At 60.5% G+C, this 16,220-nt stretch overlaps 4 protein-coding genes across 5 annotated transcripts; 2 read left to right on the top strand and 2 right to left on the bottom strand.

The window, feature by feature from the left end:
• Nucleotides 1–96: 96 nt before the first annotated feature.
• On the top strand, nucleotides 97–2,781 carry JDV02_001514 (uncharacterized protein; the record flags this gene model as incomplete). Its single annotated transcript, XM_047982453.1, has 2 exons — nucleotides 97–326; nucleotides 405–2,781. 2 exons carry the CDS (start codon nucleotides 97–99, stop codon nucleotides 2,512–2,514), a joined length of 2,340 nt encoding a protein of 779 aa, XP_047838418.1. The 3' UTR covers nucleotides 2,515–2,781.
• JDV02_001513 (uncharacterized protein) lies at nucleotides 2,577–7,591 on the bottom strand. Of its 2 annotated transcripts, XM_047982451.1 has the most exons (6): nucleotides 7,526–7,591; nucleotides 6,868–7,475; nucleotides 5,918–6,792; nucleotides 5,349–5,862; nucleotides 4,554–5,292; nucleotides 2,577–4,493 (listed from the first exon to the last, which is right to left on the bottom strand). In XM_047982451.1, the coding sequence occupies exons 3-6, from the start codon at nucleotides 6,083–6,085 to the stop codon at nucleotides 3,146–3,148; spliced, it is 2,769 nt and encodes a 922-aa protein (XP_047838416.1). In that variant the 5' UTR covers nucleotides 6,086–6,792; nucleotides 6,868–7,475; nucleotides 7,526–7,591; the 3' UTR covers nucleotides 2,577–3,145. The 2 variants fall into 2 exon arrangements, with proteins under 2 accessions (XP_047838416.1, XP_047838417.1); XM_047982452.1 differs by having other exon boundaries at nucleotides 2,768–4,493; nucleotides 5,349–6,792.
• Nucleotides 7,592–9,991: 2,400 nt separating this feature from the next.
• JDV02_001512 (uncharacterized protein) lies at nucleotides 9,992–12,913 on the top strand. Its single transcript, XM_047982450.1, has 6 exons — nucleotides 9,992–10,494; nucleotides 10,555–10,574; nucleotides 10,660–10,760; nucleotides 10,822–11,046; nucleotides 11,112–11,717; nucleotides 11,774–12,913. Exons 1-6 carry the CDS (start codon nucleotides 10,425–10,427, stop codon nucleotides 12,714–12,716), a joined length of 1,965 nt encoding a protein of 654 aa, XP_047838415.1. The 5' UTR covers nucleotides 9,992–10,424; the 3' UTR covers nucleotides 12,717–12,913.
• A 95-nt stretch (nucleotides 12,914–13,008) lies between these two features.
• Nucleotides 13,009–16,031, bottom strand: SFH1 (Chromatin structure remodeling complex protein sfh1). Its single transcript, XM_047982449.1, has 2 exons — nucleotides 13,967–16,031; nucleotides 13,009–13,862 (listed from the first exon to the last, which is right to left on the bottom strand). Exons 1-2 carry the CDS (start codon nucleotides 15,665–15,667, stop codon nucleotides 13,767–13,769), a joined length of 1,797 nt encoding a protein of 598 aa, XP_047838414.1. The 5' UTR covers nucleotides 15,668–16,031; the 3' UTR covers nucleotides 13,009–13,766.
• Between the last annotated feature and the right edge of the window lie 189 nt (nucleotides 16,032–16,220).

The following is a 16,220-nucleotide window of genomic DNA, read 5'->3' as shown; positions in this document are numbered from 1 at the left end:
ACCATTTGCCACGGCCCTGCATCAGCGTTTGCGTCTCTCCCTTCTTCTCCTGATGGGCTCTGAAGCTATCTGATTCATCTTCTGTCCGAAAGAATCATGGCCAAGAAGAAGAAGCGCGCCAATAAGGCGCCCGCGCAGCCTGTCGAAGATGAGCCTCTGCCTCAGACGGACCTCTGTTTACCTTCGAAGCAGCCTACTCCCGCGCCAGAGACAGATCCTTCTCACCATGGAGCCGACAAACACGCCGCATATCCGTCTGCACCGGCGTCGTCTGCTTCTCCTCTGTCATCGTCCACGGCTCTGCCACCGTCTGCTCCACGCAACAAGTACGACTTTGTCCGGCGTATCGCGCACAATTCCTTTCACACAGTGCGCAGGGCTGACTCGATGCGTATTCACTGCAGGTCTTGGAGAAACTTTTCCGCATACTATGGCTCCTGGACTGCGGTTTCTGTTGACGTGCTCGAGGTGGCGGCCTTGGTCAACTACAACACTCCGCGGCCGCGTCCCCTCGATCCCGCCATGCTCTTCGACCTCGTCAAGATCCGCAGGAGCGTCGAAGAGGCGACCGACCTGGCCGTCAGGGCTGCGAGCGACACGGCCTCGTCCACCCTGTCCAGCGTCAACAGCGTCAGCGGTCTTCGCTCCATGTCGTCCCTGAGGAGCGCCGCTCCACCGAAGCCTGGTCACGGCATGAGAATGAGCCGCGAGAGGAGACTCCGTATGCGAGAGTTGGCTGTCCAGAAGCTTGCCCGCGCCTATCGCCTGGATGACATCGCCGCCTGCATAGTCACCATGCAGGGCACCACATCACTCGACGATCTTGCGGGCTTGGTTCTCCAAGACAACCCCCGCAACTCCGACGCCAAATTTGTACACTTTTTTCACGATAAGATCATCTCCCGCGATCTGACCGCCGGGACGGAGGGTTTCCGCGTGCTCGAGGAGATCCTTGAAATAGAGTCAGAGCGGCCCGAGCTCCTGCGTACCCTGGCGGCACTCAAAGGTGCCAGGGGCGACTTGGCTGACGTCGCCGCCGATCTCACCCGCGCCATGTCCTTGTCCAAGTATCGTGGAGAGTCCCATGGCTCAAGTTATGATACTTCGAAAGCACATCAAAACCCTCATGGCAGAGGTTTTGTCGAGCTCGCCGAGGACGAACGACCAAGCGGTCTTGACGGCCAGCTTATCTTCCACCGCGGCGCCGTCCTGCTCCTCGATGCATGTGAGCACGTGCTCAAGGCACTGGGACAGCCTCTGGACTCGAAAGAGACTGTCCAGAAGACTGACGCTTGCCGCCCCCACGAGAAAGAAGCCGAACTTCGTTATCCTCCACATTCAGATGAGGCAACCACCCAGGCTAGTTCGATTCAGCCAAACGAGCGAGAAACCGAGCTTCTCCCAAGAACTAACGACCTCGAGAGCGCCGCACTTGATAAATTCCGAGAGGTCAAGGCGTTGGCGAAACAAGCGCTGCGTGATATCATGCTCTTTCTCAAGAATTTCGACTACAGTCCCACCATGCCCGTCACACTGAGCAAAGACTACAATGACCGAATGCTTCTTGCCGCAAAAGGTGTGCGCAAGCCTCGATCAAGCGTGTCCAATGGGCCAGCCACGCCGCACAAGGTCTACACGCTGGCCGATCTCTTCTCACCATCGCCGCCGACCGAGTTGCCCGAGTTCCCATCCTCAGAGACGCTGAAGCAACGGAAGCACCATATTCCCAAAGGAGATACGTGCGAAAGTGTGACTTATCACCCCCTGCTTAGCGAGGCTCTGCATTCGTTGCTGTTCTGCCACTGCCTCGCCCAGACGTCCGTGGCAGAGATCAGGCGCCACGCCTACATGGTTGCGCGTCTGGTGAGACTTTTCGATGGTTATCCGATCTTTCATGCCGCCAAATCGTCGGCACGAACCGACTGGGAAGACATGATTCGCCGAGGCGGTGACTGGCTCGGGCTCGGCGCAAAGTGGCAGTTCCTCTGCGAGCCTGCGCCGCTCCCCGGACATGGCCCTCGCTCGACGCGCTCAGCAAAGACCCCCGATCGTGCCACGGCGTCTGCTGCTGCCGCTACGTTGACGAAAGCCACGCCGGCACAGGACAAGGCAGAGCCGTCTGCCACAGCATGTCAAGCGGCTCTCGAAGCCTCGCTCGACCACAACGACGGCGCAAGTGAGTGCGCACATCATGACAGCTGCAGCGACCCGTTTTGCCCAAACTCGGTGACCACGACGTCGCAGCCGGTAGAGCTGGACCCAGGTGATGGAGGTTGGGATGGCGCTACCATCGTGTCTGCTCGCGCCACCGCGGTTAGATGGTGGATCCAGGAAGTCCCCTTCATCCCCGGCGTACGACGCAAGAGACGCGCGAGAAAGATTCCGAGCCGCCAAGACAAGGGCGAGGGTAGCGCCGACGACGACGGCGGCGGCAGTGGAAACGCCGGTAAGGTTGGCGAGGCTGCCGGCAACCTCGCGGCGCTGTACTTGGACTCCGCTGGCGAGAAGGCCTGAAATGTGCTTGCCTTTGACGGCAGGACACGGTGCCCGACATGCTGGAGCGGAACAGCGAGTCGGCCAACTTGTTTATTGCCCACGACCAGCGGGAGAGCCCAACATAAACGGGCCTGAAAGAAGCGCCGTCGATGATTACGTGACGGCTTCGTCCTACACAGCGGGATCTACAGCATCACCAGAGGCCAAGTGGCTTCTGGCGAATAGCCGAGGGAGGTGCGAGTGGCTATTTTCACAACAAAGCATAGACGAGTGAACTGAATAGATGAATAAACTTGAGACAGCATCAAAAGGCCGGGGACCCATGGCCATGGCCAAATCAGAGACAGAAAGTCTCTGTGAGGTGTGATGTACATCAACATTACAAGGTTGAGTAAACGCCAAGTACTAAGGGTAACGACGACGATGTAGTGCGCAACAGCAGCGCCCTACCCGCATAATGGTATTTCCCGCATTTGCTCCTTGCTCACGACGTGTACGTATAGTCCGCTGTGGTTAGGTGGTTTACCCCTGGAGGCTCCGAGTCCCCAAAAACGCCTCCGAAATCCAACTTGCGAAAACGAACCCAGTTCCAAAAATCAAAATCTATTTCTCGAGGCCCCGCCGTCAAACCCCGGCGTGGACGTCAGTTTCAATACCACCGCGTGTCCGCCATGCCAGCGCTGGGACTGAGGAAGGCGTCGATATCGCCCATGCCCTCCGTCTCGAGCGTGTTCATGAGCTCAATTTGCTGCGACTGCGTCAGGCTCCCTTGCCGGCCGGGCGGCACAAACGAGAAGGGGCTCATGGTGTCGAACCCCACGCCCATTGCCTGCAGGCCCAGTCCGGTGCCGGCGCTCTCGGCGAAGCTGTTGGGCATGGCGTCGTTGAAGAAACCGCCGCTCATTGGGCCAAAGTTGTAGGGCGAGATGAAGGGCGCCGGCGGTGAGAACCAGTCGGCTGGGCTGGCGTTGGCCGGCAGGGGCTTTTGCTGGGGCGCGACCTGCGGCGGCGGCGGCTGGTTATGGGCACGAGGACCCGAAAAGTCGGACATGGGCTGATGCTGCTGCTGAGCCATGTACTTTGGAGGCGGCGACATATTCGTCTGCACAGACAAGACGCCGGTGTCCCCGCCAACGTCGGGCACGCCGCTCTGAGCGACCTGCGGCATGCCGGGTGACGACAGGGCGGCACTTGGCGTCGTAGATGGCACTGTGCCTGCCGGGATCGACTCGGGCGGCGTCGGGAGCTGGTTCGAGGCATGGTCCGGCGTCACCCCCTGGCTGGGGTTGATGCCGGAGGCACTCATGTCATCCAAGGCAGCATCGCCGGAATGCGTGGAATCGGGTGGGAAGTACGAGAACCTCCGGCCATTGGAGTCGCCGCTGGCAGGATTGCGGAATATGGAATTGGACCGGAAGGTGGGGTGGGGTGGGAAGTTGGGGTCGAAGGTATACGTGTTCATGGACTCTGGCGGCGAGTCGAAGACGAGACTGAACTGCGGCGCATCCCGGTAAGGCGCATTGGCCGATTTGGCGTAGTTTTCGGGAGAGGCGTGCCGATCAGCGACCGAAGGCGGGCTGGCGAAGGAGAAGACGGGCTGTTGGTTGTCGGCGTCGCGCAGGTCGTAGCTCTGCAAGCACGCCTTGGAGATGATGCCGTAGAGCTCGGATGTGTAGGCCGTGCCGGGCCAGCGTCCAACACATTTGTCCAGGCATTCAAGGGACATTTCGACGATGGCCTCGACCTCCTCTTTGGGATGCTGTGCCCGCACCTCGGGATATGACGTCGACCAGAGGATGGCGTTGAGGGCGGCGTTGAGGCTGAGCAGAAACAGCCACGTGATGGAGACATTGCCACCTTCAAGCTGCTTTTGGGACTGCTTGAGGACATAGGCCGAACTCTCAAAACAAACATTGGCGCTCTGAGGCAAGGGCTTGGGTACCTGCGGCGACGGCCTGTACATGACGATTCGCATCTGGTGGTAAAATCCGGTGAACCTGTGGACATGGTCAGTAGACAGTAGCATGACAGCTGGCGGAGGAAACATTGTCGCCTACCAGGGCTTAAACCACGGGGGATTCGTCGGCGCCGCCTCGAGCCACTCCTGCAACTGGCGCTCCATGTTGGTATACCAAACATGCATGTCGGTCTTGGACTCTGGCCGCTTCTTCTCATACAAGATTCTCTTGATCTCGGCCTGGAGGGCGCGCGCCCTGTAAATGTGGATGGCGATGAGCTTGCGTTCACTCGGCGGGCCCGGCAGGATGCCGTGGGGGGTGATGTTTTCGTCCTCGACATCGGCGAAGAACTTGGCGTCCATGCGGTCGTCGCCTCTCGCAAAGCCACTTGGCCGGCCCATGTGATAGGCGAGACCAAACTCCATGGTGGCGACAATCCAGCCGAGGCGGCGACGCATGTCAATTGTCTTCGGATCCAGCTCGCTGGCGTTGATTGGGTTTTCATCCATCATCATCTCCTGCTGGCATATGCGCGTCGCAAACCCAACCACGTAATACACAGGCGTTCTCGTAGGTGTCTGCAGGGAGTACTGGCCGATCAGGATGAGGCACTGCAGGGTCTTCAAGTCCCTGGGGCGTATGACGGCCTCGGCATACTGCATAGCGGCCAAGTAGTAGCTATCTGCCAAGCCAGCATACTGCAAATCCAGCTTCTGCATGCTAATGGCGACGACAATGCGCACGGTGAAGTTTTTAAAGGGATCGGTGTCGCCGTTGTAGACGTCCTCGAGATCTTGGTCAAAGTCCTTTTCGTGTAGGACCGGCCAAAACAATTGTGCTACCATGACTTATGAGCAAACGAGGCGCGAGGCGCGGGCGTGCATGCAGACTCACACTTTTGTTTGTAAACCTCGACCAGCTTGTCGACCGTCCCGCGCTTCGGGAGACCCTCGGCCGGGTGGTCGCTGACCATGGGATAACTCCTCTTCCTGTCGCTGCCGGGGTCGGACATTTGGATGGACTGCATCCGCGCCTGACTCCTCGCCCGCACCTCAGGGATGAGGTCAGAGATGCGCTGCGAGTCGGTGTAGCGCTTGGCCTCCTCCATAAGGAGGCGAGACATGGCTATTCCGCTACTGGGACCGAGATACCGCGGGGTTTCGTCGCTGGCCTTGAGGCGTATCATGCCACCAGGACGGACAATGTCTTCATTGGTGCGCGGGTAGTCGTTCGCATCATCGGTGTACTGGGCAAGCTCGGCCTCGAGGGCCCTCACGCGGTCCTGCAGTTTGATGACATAGTAGCGGTTGATCTTTTTGCCCTTTGCGGTGTCAAGGTACTCGCAAGTGGACCCGGATCTCTCGCAGGGAAGGCAGCGAGGCAGCGTGGGATCGCATCGTGTCTTCCTCTGAGCGGCTGTGAGCGCGGCGCGCACGGTTGAAGGGCGGAGCGGGGACCATTACCTGGCGGCAACGACAGCAGGCAGTGAGGGTATGAGCCACGCGTTGGCCGGAGCCGTCATCGTCGGAAAGCTCATCCCGAGACGAGGGCGAGCGCTGCGGAATGTAAGCCATGTTCTGCTGCGGGAAGACCCCGGCTGGGCCCTGGCGAAAGATGTGCGCCGGATCCATGAGCAAGTCTCGCCGGGAAGACAGCCCGTGGTGCTGCGTGCGCGGCCCTGATCAGGGCTCGGCAGGGGTCGACAAGTCGGTCGATAGACGCGGTCAAGGACAGTATGGCGAGCTATCGGCAGTCATGGGGCGCAGGCTCGATGGAGGTCAGCGGGCGGAACGGCGCAAGCGAGCGCAGGATGACGAGGACGCCGTCGAGGCTCTTTATCGAGACGGCGCTGGCGCCGAGGAGTCAGGCTGAGATTGTGGCTCTATAGCTCGTTTCCCAGCCACGACGTCCGATGCGCGAACCGTGCCGAAATGGGCAAGACTTTGTCACTCGCTGGTCGATCGGTCAGGCGCACAGCGGCGGAGGCGAGGCGAAGGGGGCGATCGGGCGTGCGAGCGGAAGTCCAAGGTTCAGAGTTCAGACCCGCAGCGGGAGCGCAGGACAGACGGACTTCAAGAGGGAGCGCGCGTAGGCGGCAGTATTCATATGGGCTATGTCGAGGCAGGACTTGAATCCGCTGTGGTGGAAGAGCAGTCGTCGGGTCTGCTCGAATGCTTTGGCCGTTTTGTGGAGGAGACGAAATCGCGGACGGACGGCCGGTCGTCGTACAAGTGGGATGTTGGTGAGACGGGGACGGGCGGGCGGGGTGGGGGTGGTCGGTCGATTGGGGGTGCGAAGGGAGCCGGGGTGCGAAGGGAGCCAGGGTGCGCGCGAGCTGCTGCGCGAAGGAGAAGAAGCAACAGTCAGCGGCGCCTGTCTGTCTCATAAGTAACATAGGCAAGTAAGTACCTACCTTCCGTACATTAGTAGGGCGGGCGAGAGTGCCTACTAACTACGTTAGTACCTACTGCCAGGTACAAGTAGTGATGATTGCAGCGCAGCCGCCCCTGATGATCAATGGACCTCGCTGCCTTAGTACCTGCTGCAGTGGTGTGCCATAGTAGCAACTCGAGTGCAGCTTGATCACCACGAGGCCCGCCTCGCCTCAGTCACCACCGCGCGTCGCCTACGTACAACAAACAGCAGTCTGCGATGCGCAGGGCTGTGTGTCATGGAACCCTCCCGAGAGAGGCACAGCCTGAGGTGACAATGAGAGCCACTCAGGGGAGGGGAGGGGGCAGTCGAGCCCACTGTGCATGGAGCGAGCGCGCTGATGAGGTGACCTCGAGTGAGCCAGAGCGACCCTCCCTGCGTCTGCTGCCAGAGAGCCTCCCCACCCATCTTCAGCGCTTCCATTCTCCACCTCAGTGAGTGCCCAACCGCCTGAGGGGCAGCAGGTCAAGCGCCAGATTCCCACAACCCAGCGGAGCCCGGAAGCGCTGGAGCAGCGGCATGGACCAGCAGCCCCGAAGGCGGCACGCAGGCACCTAGGCTGGGCCGCCAGGCTGGCAGGCCGGGGTCCTCGTCTCTTGTTAGGCGCGTCAGCATGTGCTAAGGTTATTAGTACCTACAGGCGAAAGAGGGCTGGCCGTGTGGAGCGTTGGAGATCAGTGGCTTGCGGGTCTGTGGCGCGCGCTTCCTCAGAGATGGACAGGGCGGGCCACCGTCCACACGGCGGGCGGCGTCCGCGCGTCCGGCAATACTTATATTAGGTACTCGGCCTGTTGGCGGTCATGAGCACCCTCTGTCCCAAGCTATACGTAGGTGCCTGTAGCTTCGTGGCCCGGATGAGCAATGCTTGCGTTCCTCGTAAGCGAGAGCCCGACTTTTATGACCGAGGTGCTGTTTGAGAGTACGGCTTGTTGAGGTATTCCTCTGCCATACTAAAAAAAATAAAAAAAAACATGTTCGTGCTTGTCACCTCACACACGCACTGGGGCAGACGTGCGGCGTGCCTACAGCATGGGCTGTGGGCGAGTGCAAGGACGGGATGGATGCGAGAGCCGTCCGATGCCAACCAGCAGAAACGAGCTCTATCCCGAGCGGCGGCGGCGGCGGCGGCGGCCTGTCCGACGGACGTCTCCGTGAGTCTTCTTCCCTCGCCAGCATCGCGTTTCCAAGCCAGGACGTTCGAATACAGCTAGCAAGGTGGCCGAGAAAATCGACTCAGGCGGGCGGCACGGTACCCCATGCAGCATGACTTGTAAACAACGTAAGCTTTGGGCATGCATGCTCCTGCGTCGCCTTCACCGGGTGGCACGGCGCCCCATCCGTGGTGGAGGATGCAGCGTGATACTCGGACGAGGAGCAATGGCAGGTTGGTAGCCGCAAAGCAAAATAGTACGACGTGGTGTCCAAGGCATCGGATGCCCCAAAGCACTGCTGGTAGGTAGTAGGTAGGTAGCTAAGGTACCTTACCTTGCCTGCCTTGGCTGGGGCATACAGGTACTAAGTAAGACCTTACTTGCGTCTCAAGGTCAAGGAGGCAAGGTACTAGGTATCTATCTACAAAGTACTAATACCAATATGATCCATCACCTTTCAGGTCGGCCGTGGGAAGGACTCGCGCCTTGCGTGATGCTTTGTCCTCGCCTCCCTTCGTCTTGGGAGGCTGGTGCCTTCCCCAGGGACCAAGTGTCCGTCACGCCGCGCAAGCAATAACCATTATAGTAAATAGCCGATCAGTGGTTCCTTCCTACCTAATATGTCAAGCAAATCAATGATTCCGATTAGTCACCGGATGGCAGGAGCCCCGTAGCCATCGGGCCATTTGGGCCATTCGGGGCCACCTGCCTCCTTCGAAGCGTCAACAGGCCCGGCGTCGTGTGAGTGGGTTGAGGCTTCCTAGTCGGAAACCCTATTTTAAAGAGCAGAGCGCGGCCTCCAGCCTCGTCGTGGCGTCGTCCCGTCATAGGTAGGGCCAAGGCGTCAAAGCCACCGCGCTCTGTTGTCATCGGCCATGGCCCAACTTGCGCTGACTGATGGTCTCGCCTCGCTTCCACGCTCGTCGTCGAAGCACGCACGCACGGGCACGTCCAACAAGCCCTGATCTGATCCGACTCAGCAGCACAACACGTATGTACAGCAGTTGTTGGCTGCTACGGGATCGGAGAAGCCGTAGCTGGCGCCAGCGAGCCCTGCTGTCAAATGCGCATATCCGACACCCCTGCCGCGTCCCGGTGTCCCGGCTCCAGGAGCGCTCGAGCTCAGGGCATCCCGAGGTTGCGCACGTACGAAGTACGAAGTGCATGTAGCAAAATGGCCGTGACGGGCCAAACATGTGTTTTGGAGACGGGCTGACGCAACTTCTGTGTCTGTCCCGGGACCGAACGCTGGCGGCGGCCGTGTCCGAGCCATGTCAGCCGCGCCTCGCCTCGCCTCGTCTCGTGCCGACGCCAACTTGCCTGGTTGCCCCATCCGGCAGCCCGAGCTGCAGAGAAGCATCGCAGCTGGGAGGCAGTGAGTGGGGGGTGGGTGGCCTGCCTGGATCGCAGGGACCCGACCCCATCCGCGCGGCCAAGAAGAGGCTGGCGGAACGAATGGACACATCATGCATTGCCAAGCCTGAGGTGTCTTCGAGGACGATTGAAGCCTCTACCCTTCTCCATAGATGTATTTCGTAGATAGTTGGTTGACGGGGGGGGTTTGATAGTGCCCTGGCCGGCTTCCCGGCCCTGGGAGCCCGCGCTCCGCCAAGCGTCTCTCCTAAAGCTTCAGTGAGGGTTGCGCAGGGCAGGGAAGCGGGAGGTCTGGTGCTCTGGTGGCTGCGCTCACCCGCTGTCGCTAGCCGGCTCTGCCACAGCCCAAGTACCTAGGGTACCTCACAATAAGCCCAGGTACTTGTAGGTTAGAAGCCGGCAGCAGCGCCAGCCTCGTCCCGAGTGCCTCCACCAAGGTACCTACGGTAGTACGGAGCTAACGTGCGACAAGGTACCCCAGCGCCATCCCGAGCGAGTCGAGCCTCGACCCGCTGCACCCGCTGCACCACCGTCATGCACCTCCACCTCCACCACCACCACGCTCGTCAATCAACCCCCCCCCCCCCCTTCCTCTTTTCCTTCCTCTGCAGCCGCCCTGAGATGTCGTTTGCCAGGCGACAAACCCCAAGGCTGTATGTCGGAGCGTGATTAAGCTCCCTGGTCATCATCATTCCCCAGCCCGTCGGTTCGTCTGGTTGGTCCACCCAGCGTGGCTCCAGTTGCCTCGACTCCCGAATCCAGTCTCCATCCGCTGCCAGCTGGCGTGCGTCGGCTCCAGCCCAGCAAGCGCATCATCACCGCGTCGTTGCCGCTCGCTGCACATCATACATTTGCGACGCATTTCGGCAGCTCCGTCACCAACCTTTGCCGACCTGTTGCAAGGCGCGCAGTTTGTCACTCCGCGCAAACGCAGCAACTCGCCTCGACACACGCTGCGCCCGACGACGACATCACCATCACGGAAGCCCCTCCATCAAGCGCGAGCGGCGCCATGCCCCGCACCAGCTTCTCGCGGAATCCCCTTCTCAGGGTCTCGCGGCCCGTCTCAGCTTGCTCGCGATGTGAGTCCCAGGCAACCGCCCCCGTCCGCCGTGCACGCGCCCTGACATTCTTGCCATTAGGTCGTCTCGCCAAGGTCAAGGTGCGAGAAGCCAAAGCCGTCGTCGCATCCTCGGCGCTTCCTCCCTGTGCGCGAGCCGTTGCGTTGCTGACCGCTATCCCGCTAGTGTGACGGCAAATTGCCTGCTTGCACTGCCTGTGAAAAGGCAGGCCGCCAGAGCGAATGCTCTGCAGCCAACGATCAGTTTGCTAGAGGCAAGGAACGGAGGTAGGCCCACCGTCGACTTCGCACACCTTGATGAGCCTAGCCGACTAACGCCCGTCGCAAGCTATGTCGCCGCACTTGAGCTGCGCATCGAAAAGCTCGAAAGACGCCTGCAGTACGCCAAGTCGCGCAAGGCCTCGGTTGCTCAGCATGATCCGGACGCGTCAACCGTACCCGAAGTCGACAGGAGGGACTCGCTTGCCACCATCAGGGCGGCCATTCATCGCAAGGCTGCCAAGAACCGTGAGAACCACGACGTCAACTCCATTGTTTCAGACTTTGGATCTTTGTGCGTCAGCCATGACTGTTAACGAAGCTGCCACACCGTAGCATGCTGACTCTGACTCGCCATAGGTCTGTTGATGCCGTGACACGAGACTTCGAGCCGTCAGCCGGCAACATTACTTTTGCGAGGCTCGTTTTGGCTGCGACAACCAACGACGATATTCCCGAGCCTAGGAAACCCAACTTGCCCCCCAGACAGGTAGCCCTGGACCTGGTCCAGGCGTTTATGCGGAGTGTCTACGCCCTTTTCCCATGCTTCTCAGAAACGGCTTTGTGGACCATCCTCGACGATGTGTATCAACAAGACCACCGGGTCGTCAAGGATTCGGATTTCTGGCTCTTGTACATGGTGCTTGCCATCGGTGCGACAGTCCAAAGCCAAAAAATCAACGACGACTACTATCGCCAGGGCATTGATTTCGTCTCCAAGGCCTTGAGCCACGCCGACAAGGCGCTCACGCCCGGGTACATCACGCAGATCCAATCACTACTGCTGCTTACCATCTATTCCTTGTTGGATCCAGCCCACTTCGACAGCTGGCATCTCATTGGCTTCACCACGCGCGCAGTCGTTGACGTGGGCCTTCACCAAGATCCGCCATCGTCGTCGGTGTCGGACAAGTCCGCCTTGGACATGAGACGCAAGATCTTCTACTGCACTTATGCGTTGGATCGGTGAGTGGACTTCTTTTGCCCTCTATATGGCGCGGCGCTGACCACCGCAACCGCAGCGTCATCAGCATGGCTCAGACCCGAACCTTCTCTTTCACCGATGAGTCCGTCAATGTTCAACTGCCAGGCACCAGAGACGCACCACGCAAAGAGTCGCTCTCGGGGCCCATGTCGGGCCCGCAGTCAGCGGACCAGGCTCAACTCTTGTTTCAGCTTCGCCGCGCACAGTCATACTGGTACCAGGAACTCTACCAATCAAGAGCGCCGCCATTTGCCCACCCGTTGGCGTTTGTCTGGCAGATATGCTTGGACATGAGGGACTGGGGTGAGAAGCTGCCCAGCACCCTTTCGATGGGCACGCGACGCATGTTCGAGCAGGAGCTCTGGTACAGCTATGTCTACTGCATCGCTCCGTCCTCCAGAGCACCGGACCTGAGCAACTATGCACGAAAGCTCATCTTTGAGTATTCCCTGGCCTACCTCGACAGCATGTACGACACAGCACATGCCGGGCTGAGTCAGGCGTTCTATACGTATCTGGACGCCTGGAAGGTTTATTTCATGGCGAACCAGTTCATTGCGGTCCTCAATGATGCGGAGGACCTGGTGCTATCTGGGGTCCTGATTGCCCCTCCAGCAACGTTGCCAGGCTCTGCTCCTGCTCCTCCGATACCCCGTCGCCACCTGCCGCAGGGCGATGCAGCGGGCGAAAACCTCAAAAGAAGTATTTGGTGTCTTGAGCGGATCCCTCAGACGCTAGGCATATACGGCACGCGCTGGATGGACGCGGAAGGGTTGAAGAGGCACGTCGAGGAGAGTGTCGGCCAGACTCTGGAGCGTCTACGAAAAAGACAGCGGATGCAGAGGGCGGCACAGCAGCATCCTGTTCAGTACCAGATGCACCAAGCCATGGCCCCGCAGATGCAGGGTCAGATGATTGACATGAGGTGGGCCGGTATCGATCCGTCGCAGATGACGCAGGGCGGAGGAGCACCTCGCTGAGGGACTGGTACGCACAGCGTTGGAGAGGCCCAGGCACGGTTGTCGGTGTTGTGATGGTGGTGGTGGTGGTGATGGTGGTGGCGGCGGCGGCGTGTGTGCATGGCCGCGACGGCGTTTGGACACGGCATGCCGGACAGGCTGGTCAGTAAATATACCCATTCCTGATAGATGTAGATTGAACGGCGGTGCGTTTGGACAGTCGCTAGCGATGTTGCCCGTGTGGTGTGCTTCGGAGATCAGACCAGGTCAGGCGGCGGCGGCGACATGAAGTCTGCTAGCCCCCCCCCCCGCCCCCATCATCACCATTGAGCAACACAAGTGTTCCCTCTTCACAGCACTGTTACCTTTTTCTAATGCCAAGTCCGCTTCCTGGTCGCTTCGAGCTGTCCGTCATGACTGCCAGCAGAGAAAGAAAGTCGCGCCGCATGTTTACGACGATACTTTTTGTTTGCTTCACCAACCAGACCGTCTACTTTATAGGACTCCATCCGGCCTACCGAACTAACCCATGCCGCCACTCCTCCCTACCACACACACACACACACACACACCTTTCCCTTTCCCCTTTCCCTTGCCGAACCCTTCCGGGGTGCTATTTTACAGACATTGTGCAACTCGGCAAAAAGTGCACGGCAGTGCATGCAGGCGAGGAAGCACAACTACAAAAAGGGGGGAGGGAGAAAATGAAAACGAAAAAGGAAGAAAAAAAAGACAAAAGCAGGGGAAGAAAGGACATCAACGAAAGAAATCGAACCATGACATGACATGCCCTCCATCCTGAGACGCCGAAATTCGCCCGAACAAATCCGCCTACGCCCCCTCGACCCTTCTTTCCGTCTCTCACACACATACACAAACCCTCTCTCTGCCTTTGACCGGCTCTCCCGTCCCCGTGCTCCTTACTGGAGGAGTAGTGGGAGGGTCACATGAAGCGCTCACCGGGTGTCGTGCCGCTCATCTCCCCAGTTGCAGGAAGACACGCCCGTGCTTCCTTGTTTGCTTCCTTTTTTGCAATTTTTTGACCGTTTCCTCCGACCAAGAAAGTTTTCATTAAGCAGCCCGGATGTCTGCCAGGTGCAGATTCTTGGTCTGCCTGGGGAGCCTGCGGTCGCGCTCGTAGAGGTAGCCGCAGTTGGCGCAAAGGGTCTGTCGAGGGCGCTTGTTAGTCGTGTGCACGCGGGGGAGGCAGCGCAGGGGAGAAAGCGCAAAAGTCTCATGGGGTCCGGAGACGGGGAAAGAAGAAAACTGACCTTGGAGCCGGAGGGACCGTCACGGACGGCCCAGACACTGGTCCCCCAGATGCGGCAGTGCGAGCATCGCCACGACGTCCTCTCGGCGTCGGTCAGGGCGCCGCCGCCGCCGTAGCCGCCGACGTCTGGCGTGCCGCGACCGCCAGGCGTGCCTCCGCGACCGAGGGGGCTGAGGCTGCGGAAGCGGCGCTTCTTCTTGGAGCGCTCGCCCCGGCCCATGCGCTCCTCTTCGAAGTCGATGGCGGGCGCGCCAAAGGGCGTGCCGCCGAGCATGCCGGCTGTGGAGCTGAAGCGTGCTGTCTCGCGGCGCAGACGACGAACCTGGCGCTCGCGGTCGCCCTCGCGCTTCTCCATCTCCTCCTTGCTGAGGATCTCAACCTTAGGCTCCCAGTCGTCAGCGAGGTGATCGGGGTCGTATCTCCAGCCAGACTCAGCGCCATTGGCAGAGTCGTTGGGCAGATCCTGCTGCGCGCCGCCCCAGCCGCCAACCAGACCGCCGGCCTCGCAGGCCTCCTTCTTGAGGCGTAGGACGGCCTCGTAGATGGCATGGGTCATGGCCGGGATCCATTCGCCAGTGAGCCCCAAGTCGGCGCACGTCACCTTGGCAAACGCTTCGGCCGTGCCAGGGGGGTGGAGGAGAGACCACTCGAACTTGTCCGTGTAGAGCATGGATGCCAGGTTTAGGTTGAGGTTGACGATGCAACGATACGTGTCATCGGGGTTGTAGTTGTCGGAATCGGGTAGGATCGGGGTAGCCTCAGCCGTAACGTTCGGTGCAGAAGTCGGCGTTGCCGGTCCTCCGGTCTGCGCCGGCGTATCGGGCCTCGACAGGCCCCTGGCCAGAGACATGGGCGAGTCTTCCCTCGACTTGAGCACGGCGCTGGCCCTCGGCGTGCTCACTGTGATGCCGTTGGTCGGGGCGGTGGCGGCGGCGGCGGGCGTAGCTGCGGCGCCAGTCTGCGCTTGCGCGGGCGGAGGCGGCGCAGGGGCTTGCTGTTCCGTGTGGAACAGAGGGTGCAAGGCGACGCCGGCGTACTCCTCGAGCTGAGTGCGGATCTGCCGAGAGATCTCGGCAACGGCGCCGGCGCGGTTGGGCAGGTCGAGGTCCTGGGCTAGAGTCTGAGCAAACTGATCCGTGGTGATGAGGGTCTCGTGCAGGTTCCAGCAGAAGATGTCGCGCAGCTTGTAGGGGACCGTCAGCTCGCCCTGGCGGTACTGCGGCATGGACATGTCGACGGCGTTTGGGTTCGGCGGGGGGAAGGGCGCGGCGGGGATGAACTGGGGGACGTCGAGGTCGATACGGATGGGGATGAGGGTCAGCGGCAGGCTAGCCTGGGCGGCGTTTTGCTGGTCACTCTTGACGAAGCGGTGCTTGCCCATCCAGTCCCGCCAGATGCCCTGGACGTCGACGGGCTCCTTGGTCTCCTTGCCGGCGCGGTCGAGCAAGGACTCGCGCGCGGCCGAGTCCTCCTTGCGCAGGCTGCGCAGGCCCGTTGGCCGGCGTCGAGGGTCGTCGCTATCGTCCTCGAGGTCGTCGTAGCCATCCTCGGCGTAGTTGATGATGGTGGTGCCGCGCTTGGTGGTCCTCGAGATGGGGCCCGACGGCGCACTCGGCAGCACTGGCGTCAGGAGGGAGTTGTTGTAGGCGCGCAGCCGCGGCGCGTACGTCGACTGAAAGGCCTGAGGTTTTGATCGCTCCATCGTGGCCGGCCGTCACTGCATGTCTCTCTGACAAGGACGGACGAGGAGGATCTTGACGGGCGCTGCGGGACGAGGGAGGGAGAGGCGCCCGGGGGGGGAGGACGAGTGAGGCCTGGACCTGACACGCGCGCAAGGGAGCTCGTCGTTGGCGGGAGCGGCTGGCCTGCCCAATTGTACGCGCGGACGATGCGGGCCCAGTCGGTGCCCCTGGTCGGTGCGCGCAACGGTGCGGCAGTGCGCTGCTTCGGGGGTCGATGACTAGATGCAGGTCGTTGTGGATGTGTGATGGCGGCTGAAGGAGGGCTTGAGAGGCGAGGCAGAGAGACGAGCGAGGTGAATGAATGGCAGGCGCTGTAGTCGCGACTCAGACAATGCCTGCCGTCCGTCCTTTTTCTCAGTCGCGCGTCGCTGGCCAGAAAAAAAATCGGCACTTGCCGTGCCGCAGCTGTCTGAATAAGCGGGGTGCACCAGAACAGTTGCATATACTCCTATTTTGGGCTTAGTCGCAATCTGCCAGTCAAACATCAAACAGGCTGGTGGCTGCGCAAGTTGG

The sequence above is a fragment of the Purpureocillium takamizusanense genome, chromosome 1 (assembly GCF_022605165.1).
Source record: "Purpureocillium takamizusanense chromosome 1, complete sequence".
In the NCBI taxonomy this organism is placed as follows: domain Eukaryota; kingdom Fungi; phylum Ascomycota; class Sordariomycetes; order Hypocreales; family Ophiocordycipitaceae; genus Purpureocillium; species Purpureocillium takamizusanense.
This window is presented reverse-complemented; position numbering and strand designations above follow the sequence as displayed.

What these genes read in the sequence shown, in the direction of transcription:
- JDV02_001513 (XM_047982451.1), bottom strand. Translation starts at nt 6,085, where the DNA reads ATGGATCCGGCGCACATCTTTCGCCAGGGCCCAGCCGGGGTCTTCCCG. An exon ending in CGAGGTTTACAAACAAAAGT is followed by an intron (nt 5,293 to 5,348) that starts GTGAGTCTGCAT and finishes AAGTCATGGTAG; the next exon opens with CACAATTGTTTTGGCCGGTC. An exon ending in CCCCCGTGGTTTAAGCCCTG is followed by an intron (nt 4,494 to 4,553) that starts GTAGGCGACAAT and finishes CCATGTCCACAG; the next exon opens with GTTCACCGGATTTTACCACC.
- JDV02_001512 (XM_047982450.1), top strand. Translation starts at nt 10,425, where the DNA reads ATGCCCCGCACCAGCTTCTCGCGGAATCCCCTTCTCAGGGTCTCGCGG. An exon ending in GCTAGAGGCAAGGAACGGAG is followed by an intron (nt 10,761 to 10,821) that starts GTAGGCCCACCG and finishes GCCCGTCGCAAG; the next exon opens with CTATGTCGCCGCACTTGAGC. An exon ending in GTTTCAGACTTTGGATCTTT is followed by an intron (nt 11,047 to 11,111) that starts GTGCGTCAGCCA and finishes GACTCGCCATAG; the next exon opens with GTCTGTTGATGCCGTGACAC.
- SFH1 (XM_047982449.1), bottom strand. Translation starts at nt 15,667, where the DNA reads ATGGAGCGATCAAAACCTCAGGCCTTTCAGTCGACGTACGCGCCGCGG. An exon ending in ACGGTCCCTCCGGCTCCAAG is followed by an intron (nt 13,863 to 13,966) that starts GTCAGTTTTCTT and finishes CGCCCTCGACAG; the next exon opens with ACCCTTTGCGCCAACTGCGG.